The sequence below is a fragment of the Drosophila albomicans genome, chromosome X (genome assembly GCF_009650485.2).
Source record: "Drosophila albomicans strain 15112-1751.03 chromosome X, ASM965048v2, whole genome shotgun sequence".
Classification (NCBI taxonomy): Eukaryota; Metazoa; Arthropoda; class Insecta; order Diptera; family Drosophilidae; genus Drosophila; species Drosophila albomicans.
This window is the reverse complement of record NC_047627.2, coordinates 19,975,472-19,988,268: the sequence shown is the minus strand read 5'-3', so window position 1 is coordinate 19,988,268 and position 12,797 is coordinate 19,975,472. Positions and strand designations below refer to the sequence as shown.

The 12,797-nt window shown below is 35.1% G+C and overlaps 1 protein-coding gene across 4 annotated transcripts in view; it reads left to right on the top strand.

The window, feature by feature from the left end:
- Nucleotides 1–6,325, top strand: part of LOC117574120 (tyrosine-protein phosphatase non-receptor type 9) — a 42,604-nt gene extending 36,279 nt beyond the window's left edge. For all 4 annotated transcript variants that reach the window (XM_034257897.2, XM_034257817.2, XM_034257976.2 and 1 more), the window contains 5 exons: nucleotides 582–1,585; nucleotides 1,649–1,809; nucleotides 2,814–3,043; nucleotides 4,789–4,996; nucleotides 5,063–6,325. In XM_034257897.2, the coding sequence (XP_034113788.1) occupies nucleotides 582–1,585; nucleotides 1,649–1,809; nucleotides 2,814–3,043; nucleotides 4,789–4,996; nucleotides 5,063–5,289 (1,830 nt within the window). In that variant the 3' untranslated portion in view covers nucleotides 5,290–6,325. The remainder of the gene's footprint in view (nucleotides 1–581; nucleotides 1,586–1,648; nucleotides 1,810–2,813; nucleotides 3,044–4,788; nucleotides 4,997–5,062) is intronic.
- The last annotated feature ends 6,472 nt before the right edge of the window (nucleotides 6,326–12,797 follow it).

Here is a 12,797-nt window from a genome sequence, read left to right as displayed (position 1 = left end):
GAAATTGGGTATTATTATTGGAATCAATCGTTAACAATCGATAACATTATTCTATTTATCGATTACACAACATTGTTTACTCACTTTTCAACTTGCTCTGTTTTGTAGTTTGCTAACTTTTTTGGGAAATTGTATATTGTTGAAAGCTATCGCTTATCGATAACATTATTATATTTATCGATTACACAACATTGTTTATTCACAGCACAACTTGCTCTGTTTTGCAGTTTGCTAACTTTTTTGAGAAATTGTATATTATTAGTGCAAGGAATCGTTTATCGATAACATTAATCTGTGTATCGATAACACAACATTGTTCATTCACAGCACAACTTGCTCTGTTTTGCAGTGTGCTAACTTTTTTGAGAAATTGTATATTATTAGAGCGAGGAATCGTTTATCGATAACATTATTATTATTATCGATAACACAACATTGTTCATAACTCTTCAATATAATCGAACTTGTCAAATTTTCTATTCGATTTCAATCGCTCTGGCAACAAACATCACAGATTAATATAATAAAAATTAATATATAATATTTTACTAATTTGAATTTTTGCTATTTTATTATTGTAGGGCGGCTATCCGGCGCGTTTGAAGAAAGTGCTGATCGTGACGGCGCCGCTGTGGTTCAAGGCGCCATTCAAGATCCTCCGCCTGTTTGTGCGCGAGAAGCTACGCGAGCGAGTGTTCACCGTATCGGTGCCGCAGCTGAGTCTGCACGTGCCGCGCAAGGCGTTGCCAGTGCATCTTGGCGGCACGCTGGAAATCGATCACGCCACATGGTTGCTAAATTGCCGCAAATCGATGACGAATCGTGAAGACGAACTGCTTGCCAATCTAGTGGGTGTCGCTGGTGTTGCAGCTGCCACAGCGACAGCGACGACAGCAACGCCGCTAAGCAACGGCAGCAGCAACAGCAACAACGCAGCAGCAGCAACAACCATTATCAGTGCTGTGCATCAGCTGAGCGATAGCAACACAACCGTGGTCACGGTCAGCGGTGGTGCAGCTGCTGTGGCTGCTGGTGGCGAAGGAGGAGCAGCCACCGGTTCAGCGGCAGCTGGCACACAACAGCAGCAACAGCAACTGATTAACACCGAATCAACGGAACCCAACGAGAACATCACAATCAACGGACTGAGTCCCAGTCATCGGACCGCTAACAATACGCTGCTCAAGCTCAACACCAGCGGCATTCAGCAACAGAACGGCACATCAGCTGCCGCCGGAGCAGGAGGAGACATTGCCACAACAGCAACATCCACAACAACAACAGCAGCAGCAGCCACAACAGCAACAACGACGACGACAACGACGTCAGGCGGTGTGGCAGCTGCTGGCGGAGGAGTTGCTGTCAATGGGAGTGCCGCCGGTGTCGGTGATTTGTGGTCTGAGAATCCGCCAAGTAGTGCCTCATCCGGTTTCAGTGACGACGACAGTCTGGCCGGCCAAGAGGGTGATCCCAAGACGCTCGATCAGATTGTGCAAATGGTCAAGGAGCGGCGACGTCAGGGCCTAATTAAGGAGTACTTGGATATACGAAATCGGGCACCCGAAGGCACTTTCCTCCATGCGCGGTAAGTTCGGACATCTTCCCCTCAAAATAGTGCTTATTTAACCATGTTTCTCTTCTCGCACAGCATGCGCAACAATTTGACCAAAAATCGTTATACAGATGTCCTGTGCTACGATCACAGTCGTGTGGTCCTGGCGCGAGAGGATGAAGACGAGCTGTCCGATTACATCAATGCGAATTTTGTCGATGGCTATAAACAGAAGAATGCATATATTTCAACTCAAGGTGAGTTTGCACTACAGATAAACAACTATCGATAGCAATGTGATAGCAACGTCAGCTATCGATGGGTAGCATCGATGTTAGTTGGGTCACTATCGAAAGTGGCTGCTGATATCGATTGTGGCTCGCATTAGAGATGGACAACTATCGATAGCAGTGGGAGACGCCAGCTATCGATTACAGCATCGATAGTCGTTTGGTCACTATCGAAAGAGGCTGCTGATATCGATTGTGGCGCGCATTACAGGTGGACAACTATTAATAGCACTGTCAGACGTCAGACGATGACAATCATCGATAGTGTCGATACTGCTGACGATTGTTCTCCACCTCTAATTTGCACTTTTCTATGGCTTCAACCTCCAAAAGAAAAATGCATGGGAACTGCGACACATGACACATGACAGCTTTATCTTATTCCACAAAAAAGCAAAATCGATAATAAATAGGAAATAATGGCAATAAGCTCCCCATCTGTCTGTCTGTCTGTCTGCATGCACAAACAACTTGATCTCAACAACCATAATAACTAAGGGTTATATTTCTCGATCTTTGTTTTGTGATTACATCAAGTTTTAACTTTCATTTGGTAATCAGCAAAGTGGAATTGTGTAAGGCCAGGAATATTTGCAAGAGATTAATAATTATCATTGTCGAAGTCTCTAAAATTCAATGTAGTATTTAATAAGGGATTTAATATAATAAATAAAAAAGTAAATAATTCTCATTTTGATTAATTCAGCTTATTGAGTATTTACAGAGTTCTTAAATTCTATTTAAACTTTCTTTAACATAGTTTTAGAATTACTTTAGTTTTCCTTACTAAAATCTGCAGAATAAAGTAAAAAGAAAACAATACACTTAAGTTTTACTAAAATTTGAAGAAAGACCTCTTCTAGTTGCTGTAAATTCGTTTACTCTTTGAACTTAAACCCGTTAGTTTTCTTTATAATAATGGTGCTATATTTAGCTCGACAATTAATTTCTTGATACCGCTTTGATTGCAGGTCCATTACCAAAGACATCCCAGGACTTTTGGCGCATGATCTGGGAACAACATTGCTTAGTTATAGTTATGACAACGCGCGTCATGGAACGCGGACGTGTTAAATGCGGCCAATACTGGGAGCCGACTGAAGATAGTTCCTTAGAGTTTGGAAATTACCATGTGCGAACAATTAGCGTCGAGTGCAACGAGGATTACACAGTTGCCTCACTAGAATTGAGAAACCTAAAGGTGAGTGTTGCGTGCCCAAGTCAATCAGTTAATCGAAAGTCACTTTTTATAGAATAGAATACAGAATAGAGTATTATGGTAACTCTATCATAACTGTGTACTAGCATGAAATGTTTGTCATAGGCAAAAGGAGGAGAGATCTATAACTCCTTAAAATAGTTACATACTAAATGTCTTGCTGTCTGTTCGTTCTTAAAAATATGTTGAGTTCAGGGACTATAAGTCCTAGAAATAGCTAACTAGGTAACAAGTTAATTTTACAAATTCAAATAAAAGAAGCTAATAAAATGCTTCATTTTAGAGTAGTAATGAAAGTAGTCGAAGTGCAACTATGTTGACTAATGGTATAACTATATAATTGGTGTACTTCTGGTATATTTAGTATTCAATAATAGTATGGCAGATTTTAATGTTAATAAAAAAAGGGTATTGGCTAAATAGAAAAGGTTAAATTTGACTGTACTCATATAGATATAGTTATTGATTATTTAAATGTCGTAATACATTTAGTGGCTTAACTACCAACCAATTGGTATATTCTAAGTATATTTAGTATTCAAAATTGTCGAATGTTTATAAAAAGTGTCTGTTTAAATAGAAAAGGTTAAAACTATGCTCCCATTTTGTGTTCACATTGATTGATTTAATATCGAATGCATTTAGTAGTATAAGTACCTACCAATTGATATATTGCTGGTATATTTAGTATTCCAAATTGTAAAAATATTACTTTATGGTAGATTTTAATGTTTATAAAAAGGTTTCTGGCTAACAAAAAAAGAAAAGATTAAATTGGACTGCATTCATATTTTGTAATAGAAATGTAGAAATACATATTCATGTTTGGTATATATTTATACCATTTAGACTTACCACTTATGGTATATATTTGTATCATCATGCTGGTATATTTTGGTATAAATTGTCGTACTATTGTTCGAACTGTACTTATATTTTTACCATTATGCTAGACTATTTAAATTGTCGTGATGGTAGATTTTAATGCTTACAAAAAGGGTTCTGGTTGAATAGAAAAGATTAATTTTGACTGCATTCATATTTTGGAATAGAAATGCAGAAATACATATTCATGTTTGGTATATATTTATACCATTTATGATTATCATTTATGGTATATATTTTTACCATTATGCTGGATTATTTAAATTGTCGTAGATGGTAGATTTCAATGTTGACAAAAAGGGTTTTGGTTAAATAGAAAAAGATCAAGTGGAGTGCATTCATATTTTGGAATAGAAATGCAGAAATACATATTCATGTTTGGTATATATTTATACCATTTATGCTTACCACTTATGGTATATATTTATCCCATCATGCTGGAATATTTAAATTGTCATAGATGGTAGATTTTAATGTTTATAAAAAGGGTTCTGGTTGAATAGAAAAGATTAAATTGGACTGCATTCATATTTTGGAATAGAAATGCAGAAATGCATATTCATGTTTGGTATATATTTATACCATTTATGGTATAAATTTATCCCATCATGCTAGTATATTTAAATTGTCGTACTATTGCTCTACCATAGATTTCAATGTTTACAAAATGTGTTTTGGTTAAAAAGAAAAGATTAAATTGGAGTGCATTCATTAGTTTCATATATTTGCATTATATATTGGTACCATTTAAGTTTGCTTTAGCATATTATTCATATATTTCTGTGATATATCTTGCTGCTTATACTAATGCTTTGCATCTGTGTTCTTCACCTTCCTCTCAGACTGACGAAATTCGCAATGTGTCACATTGGCAGTTCACCAGCTGGCCGGACTACGGTGTGCCCAGCTCGGCCATGGCGATGTTGAACTTCCTGCAGAAGGTGCGCGACAAGCAGGCGCAGCTGGTGCGTGCTCTGGGCGATACTTGGGCTGGTCATGTGCGTGGTCCACCTATTGTGGTCCACTGCAGTGCTGGAATTGGACGCACAGGTGAGAGCAGAGTTTGTTGGTAATCAGTTATTGCAATGCTAAATATGTTGCGGATATATTTTTTAGGCACCTTCATCACGCTGGACATTTGCATATCGCGTCTGGAGGATGTGGGCACGGCGGATATACGCGGCACCGTGGAGAAAATACGTTCGCAACGCGCCTACTCCATCCAAATGCCGGATCAATATGTGTTCTGCCATCTGGCGCTCATCGAGTACGCGCATTCGCGTGGCATGCTGCAGGCTGTCGATTTGGCGGGTTTCGATGAACGGGAACAGGACTCCGAATAGGCAGCAACCTCAACCACAACAACAAACAGCATCCACACTTCCACAACCAAACATACACATTAAAAAAATGAAATAACAAATTCATCAACAATATATGAAAGAAAAAAAGAAGCAGCAGCCACACAACAAATACAAATTGTATACAGATTAATTCTATGATTGTCCCCCATATTTTTGGTTATATACGATATATATATTACTATATTTTGTTTTTTTTTTTTTCGTTTCTGAATTATGATTTTACGCCGAGGAATTTGAGAAATTGTAATTTTCTTTTTGTTTGTATTGAATGTGCGATTTCGTTTATGCTAATCATAATCATATATATAAAAATATATACTTTTTTTTGCTATTTTTAAAACACATACCAACAACCACATTTATATAAAAACTTTATATATATACTAGCGATATTTGAAATGAAAGAGAGAGAGAGAGAGCGAGAAAGCGAGCGCGAACATGAACGAGAGAGATAGAGAAAGAAATGAAAAAGTTTAGCAATGTTTTATGTAAGCGGCTGGTAAATTGTAAATTTGACTATTTTCTGTATGTTTATTATTATTATTATTATTATTACTCTATTATTATATTATATTATAATTACTATTATTATTATTTATGTGAAATGAATTGAATGTGTAGCTGCAAAACTGAGAGAGCAACTGTTAAATTGCTAACGATTTTCTATATAATATGCATGTGTGTGACACACACACACACTCCATTTGCTTACACCACAAACACACATACACAAAACACACACATACATGCATACATGTATATGTATTTGTATTTATACCAAGATTTTTTTGTAATGTACGTAATTAATATTTAAAGTGAATTTTTTATATATGATCATTTCATGATTGCAATAATCTTTATATACATTTTTTTTTTAAGCCCAACTCCCCCTCCCCGACCCCCCTTGACCACCACCTGTTCCCACTCCCATTAACAAGAATTGTAATTGTAATGTAAATTTATTTAAATTAAATTAATATTGAAAAAGGAACAAACAAATTAAAAACAAAACAAACAAGAAAACTAGATAAACAAAAATAATATACAAAATAAAAAACAAGAGCAGCATTATGCAAGAAAAAAATAAAATGCGAACAAAAAACGAGAGAAAAAATCAAATAAATAACAACATGCTAAAACAAACAATGTTTAATTAACACAACAGCCTGACAAAAGTTAACTACAAAAGAAACAAAATAATGAAATATGTTAACACAATGAAAGAGAAAATGAATTAAATGACGCTTAGAGAGAAACCGCGGTAAAAGTACAACGAAAGAGACGCAAGGCAAGGAGGAAGAGTACGAAAGAGAAGAGGAACCAGCACAGTCAGAAAAAAATTCCAATAGCAGAAAGAGAAAAACACACAAAAACACAAGTTGATACCGTCCGGTGTAACGGTAGCGGATAAGGAAGCAAAGAAGAAAAAGTAAGTGAATGTGGAAATGAAGTCAATAAATAAATAAATGAAATTACAAATTAGGAGACATGATGATAAAACCGTTTAGCAAAAATATTTATTGTATATCGAGATTAGTTTCCATTTCATTTCGTATTTTAATTACTTTCCATTAAAAAAAAGTTACAAGTAATATACAAATAATAAGAATAATAATATTTGTGCAAATTGATGCAAATTTCCTACAATCAACTACAAAACAGACAGATAACTAATTAGTTACATAGCATTATCATATATACGATAATACATATTATATGTCAGGCATTCATACATACAATACAATACGTACATACATACATAGTATATTATTATTATATATTATATAGGCATTGTTGACAAATAGCCCAAGAAAACGCCGCTAAATTATTTTCCCAGCTATTTTCCAAACCCCGCCCCGCCCGAAATCGTTGCCGCTATATAACTTGTACCGTAATGAAGTAACCCCACCAGCAAAAAAGTCTCCACAAAACTAGAGAACCAAACAATTCGATCCTCGTATCGCTTTCGAACAAAATGGAAAATGGAACAACGTTAAACGTAAGATGATCATGATGATGATGATAAACAAGAATTAAAACCGTCGTACTAGCTGTTGAATGTTATTAAATGTCGTTTCCCTTTTGTTATCATTTATAATTTTTCTTTTTTATAGACATTTTTCATTTCAAAGTTCTTTTTGTTAGAAGAAAACTAACGTGTACATGTAGTGGAATTTTACTAAAACTTTTTACTAAGTAAACAATGTAAAAAAATAAATGAATAAACACAAACAAAAAGTCGCTCAGCATATGGACGGACGCAAAAACATACAAACAAGACGATGACATGCCTTCTTTTCATGATTATCATATGCCAGGCGAAACTAAAAACTAAAATCAACATATTTTGTATTACCTTTTTAAATACTATAAAACAAAAGAAAAACGAAAAATGAGAAAACAAAACCAAAAAAGATAAATAGAAATTTAATATTTAGTTGTTGTGTGTAGCGAGGTAAATCCATTAACTAGCAGCTTTCATAACAACAAACATAAAAAACAAATAAACGCGAATTGCAGCGCGTGTTTCGAATTCCGCAATCGCTTGCGAAATTGAAGCGAATGTGGAATTGGGAACACGCTCGCTTCCCAATTTGTGAATATTTGTAAAAGTCGAAAAAAGTATTATAAATATATAAGTATGTAATTGCGATATGTCAAGAGAGAGAAGGATCCATATACGATTTTTCTTAAGTGTGCTCACACACACACACACACATACAGACACATGTATAACAGTATTTTTGGTGCGAATTTAGTCAAAGAAAATAATGAGACACTCACACACACACACACATTTACTTTGTTGGCCACACTTACACATACACAAACATACATACATTTGTATATCATTAGAATTGTAAAAGCTGTGATCAACATAATGAAAAATGAATGAAAGTAAAACAAATGATAGACCTAACCTAAAAAAAAAAAAAACGAAAAGAAGAAATATGAAAGCAAAAACATTCTCCCGCTTGCACAATTAGTCATACAACAAATTAATCAAGTTTAAATACAAATGGAATCAAATTTATACATCGTCTAATTGAAATCAAGTCAAGTATAAAAAGCATAAAACTTTCCATGTTTTTTTTCCAAAAAAAAAAAGAAGAAAATGCAAAATATTATAATCTATTCAAAATTCGAAATGATGCTCTATTTTTGTAATGCTTGAGATGGAAACATGAAATCAAATCAATGAATGAATTACATACAAAAACACATTTACATTTACATATACATAAGTGGTACATACATACAATACAATACATGGGGTCAATGTCAATATTTTTCGTAGCCTCCCCCCGCTGGGGAGTTGGAAATTAAGCGAAAACAAAGAGAATTTATTTAAACCAATCTCATGCGTACATTGATATGTATGATATGTGTATGTATATGATATACATATAGTACATACTTATTATTATACCTTTAGCAAAATTTCTTCAAGTGTATAATGTACAATTAGCTAGCGTTACATACATACAAAACAGGCAACAGGCATTTTTTTCATTAGCATTTAAGCATCCCAAATGTTGCATATGCTTTCTGAAAGCTTGCAGAAGAGATTCACACACACACTTAGACAGATACATTTACAGAAAAGCCCACCCAAACTCTGCGCACCTAACACAATAAAAATGAAATGGATTATGTAAAGCTCCTATGTTGATAAACAAAAATGAAATTACCTTAAAATAGACCATTGTGCTATATCTATTATAATTAATAATCACAATCTTTCTCTCACTCTTCTAACCTATCCTAAAAACGAACATAACATAAATACATGATACTAGTTACTCACATACATACAACACTAGCACTTCCATTCTCCCAGCTCAAGACTCTGTACATACTTACAAATAAACATTAAAAAAACGAAAACAAAAAAAATACATATATAATAAACCTATATAGTATATTCATATACATAGGAAGAAGGCCCAAGTCCAAGTCGATTTACTTACCATTGAGAGAAGCAAAAAAAAACCAAACAAGGAAATCTTAAGCCTAGTTAACGGTCACATAATTAATAAATAATTAAGGGCATATATACATATATGTTATCATTTCATTGTATAATGAAAACAGCAGCAACAAATAAATCTATAAATTTATGTAAAGCGAATTTCATTTGCTGAATGAAAATAAAACAACAAAACAAAAAAAATGAAAATGACAAAAACAAAACAATACAAAAATTGTGGACAAAATATATAGAATACAAAAGAATATGTCAATTTTATTTAATCAATTGGACATCATAGTATTTAGGTACAAAAAAGGTTAGTATGAAATTAATACAAACGATAAATTGATGCGATAAAATGTAAGTCGCAAAAGATCAAGCATTTTGTGGCGCCATCTATGGTTTGTTGGCGTAATAGCAATTTGAATTGCCGCAACCCCAAAGTATGCTACAAAAAATTCTTTGCTGCTGCATTGCTGTATTGTTACAATTTATCCTGATATGGAGCAAGCTTTCGATAAAGTGTGGCATTATGGCTTATTGTCCAAAATTAAAAACCTCCTACCTGCTCCCTACTATGGAATTTTCAGGTCATATCTGGATGGACGTGAGTTTAAGGTCAAAGTTAAGGATATATACTCTAATAACTATCGTATGAGTGCAGGAGTACCACAGGGTAGTGTGCTTGGACCGCTGCTTTATTCATTGTACACTGCTGATATACCCAGCCCAAACAGTCAACATATGGTAGCTCCTTCCAAAGCACTTATTGCGACCTATGCAGATGACATTGCAGTCATCTATAACTCCAGTTGCCGTAGAGAAGCAGCTATTGGAATACAAGAATATCTCAAAGCTCTTGCTGCTTGGTGTAAACGGTGGAACTTGAAAATAAATCCGCTTAAAACAACGAACCCCTGTTTCACACTGAAAAGGCTTATAATGAATACCCCTGAAATCCAACTAGAAGGAGTTACTCTGGAGCAGCCATCGCAAGCCAAGTATCTTGGAATTACACTGGACAAGCGCCTTACATTTGGGCCACATTTAAAAGCCACAATTAAGAAATGTAACCTAAGGATCCAGCAACTGCGTTGGCTTATTCAAAGACGAAGCACTTTGCCGTTAAGATGCAAAAGGGCAGTGTATGCGCATTGCATCCAGCCAATTTGGCTCTATGGCATCCAGATTTGGGGGATCGCAGCCAAATCCAATTATAAACGAATTCAGGTGTTGCAGAATCGGATACTACGCAACATAACAGACTGTCCTTGGTTCGTGCGTGGCACAACGCTTCATAGAGACTTGAAGCTACATACTGTAGAAGAACAGATTGGGAGACACACAAGCCGCTATAGCGATAAACTTAGAAGACACCGCAGCCTACTAGCCAGGAAGTTACTTCCAGCGAGACCATTAAGGCGTCTTAAACGGCAAGGCTTTGCCAAAACAATTAGGTGCCAATAACGCTGATACATATGTATGTAATCCTCATATTTGTGTTGAGGTTTGGTTTATTTTTATATTTTTGATACTCCTGTGATGTTAAGGTACTTTAAATTTGCTGTACAGATTCTTCACTTAATAAAATGAAATGAAAAAAAAAAAAAAAAAAAAAAAAAAACAATTTATCCTTACTCGGCCATATCCTTGTGCATTTTGACCGGACCTGACGAATTCAATCAGTGGGATCGAAATCTATCAATTTAATAACGCCGTTTAACTGCAGATCGTAATATATTGAATATATTCAGTAAGTATATAGGTACTTACTTACCTTTCCAAAAATATGAATATATTATTGGTTTAACTTTTAGTTTTCTACATTGTTTCTTAGCGCCACGAACGGCTAAAAACTATCATTTTAGCAGCTGAAATACCAGGCGAACAGAAAGCAGCAGCAGGTTACTTTCAAATTTGAAATTCGCGCTAAAAAAAAAAATTATAGCATACTTTGAGGGTGCAACTATGGCCTTTTTTCGAAAACAAGCTATATCTCGGCCATATCCTGTCAGATTTTCAACGGTCGAATATTGCTAGGATCGCAAGGACCTTTTCCATCGATTGGCATCAAAAAATATTGAAATCATATAAGGATACAAGAGTTGTAATTTTTTGATTCAAGGTCCAAAGGATAACTCGAGAACTACAAGGATAATTGGAATGTCCTTTGACATGTTGTTAGGCCTCATGAATACGCATCGAATGACATATTGCTTTCCAGGATACGCAAGGACATTCTCAAGTTATAGCCTATTTTCTGTATACAGTTTATTTTGGCTCCTGTAAGGATTTTCGTCCTTTTGAGTATGTCAATCGGTTTGTATTTACTAGCCATATCCTTGTGTCAAAGGACATCCTGATCGTCCTTTAAGCAATCGAGTTATTGCAAAAAAAACAAAAATCATACTAATAATACGTTTTTAATTTTTAACGGAGATGTTTTTTTTTTTGTCGGTTACATTAAAATTTCAAATTTGAAATAGACCCCCAAATAGATGACGTCACTTATTTAGTAGATTACTTTCTGCAGTTATGCTTGCTGCTGATTTATGTTCTCCTAGTATTTCATTTGCTAACTAGGCAGTTTTTGCCGTCATCTGTTGCTGTCTTTGGTCACTTGAAGCAGCCGCGAACATCGAAAAAGTTGCAAGTAAGCAGATGAAATACCAGGCGAACATAAATCAGCAACAAGCAGAAATGCAGCAAGTCACTTGCTTATTTGGTGGCGGTAACTTTTGCCCCTAAAAGTATGCCACAAAAATTAATATTTTTGTAGTTGCAGTTGCGCGCTAAATTCAAATGACCCATCAAATCATTGCGTCAACGATTTGTTGTTAATTGTCAATTTCTTTCATATTTCAGATTTGAAATTGGCGCTAAGAAAATTAAATTTTTATAGCATACTTTGAGGGTGCAACTACGGTCTTTTTTCGAAAACAAGCCATATCTCGGCCATATCCTGTCGGATTTTCAAAGGACCTGTTTTCCTAGGATCGCAAGGAACTCTTCTATCGATTGGCATCAAAAAAGTTTGATGTGATCTAAGGATAAAGAACTTGTACTTTTTCGGTTTAAGATCCAAAGAATAACTCGAGAACTGCAAGGACGATTGGAATGTCCTTTGGTCAGGCGATAGGCATTTTTAATACGCACCGATTGATATATCACTTGCCAGGACACGCAAGGATATTCTCAAGTTATAGCCAATATTCCGAATTATTTTATTTCGGATCCTGTAAGGATTTTCGTCCTTTTAAGCACGCACATTTTTTTGTGTTTATAAGAGCTATCCATGTTCCAAAGCACATCCCGATCGTCCTTCAAACGATCGAGATAAGGCAAAAAAAAATTATTTCAATATTTTTTTTTGTCGATTACTTTCAAATTTGAAATTAGCGCCCAATTATTATTAGTCGACTTGCTGTAGCTCTGCTTGCTGCTGATTTATGTTCTCCTAGTATTTCATTCCCTGACTAAGCAGTTTTTGCCGTCGTTGCTGTCCTTGGACATT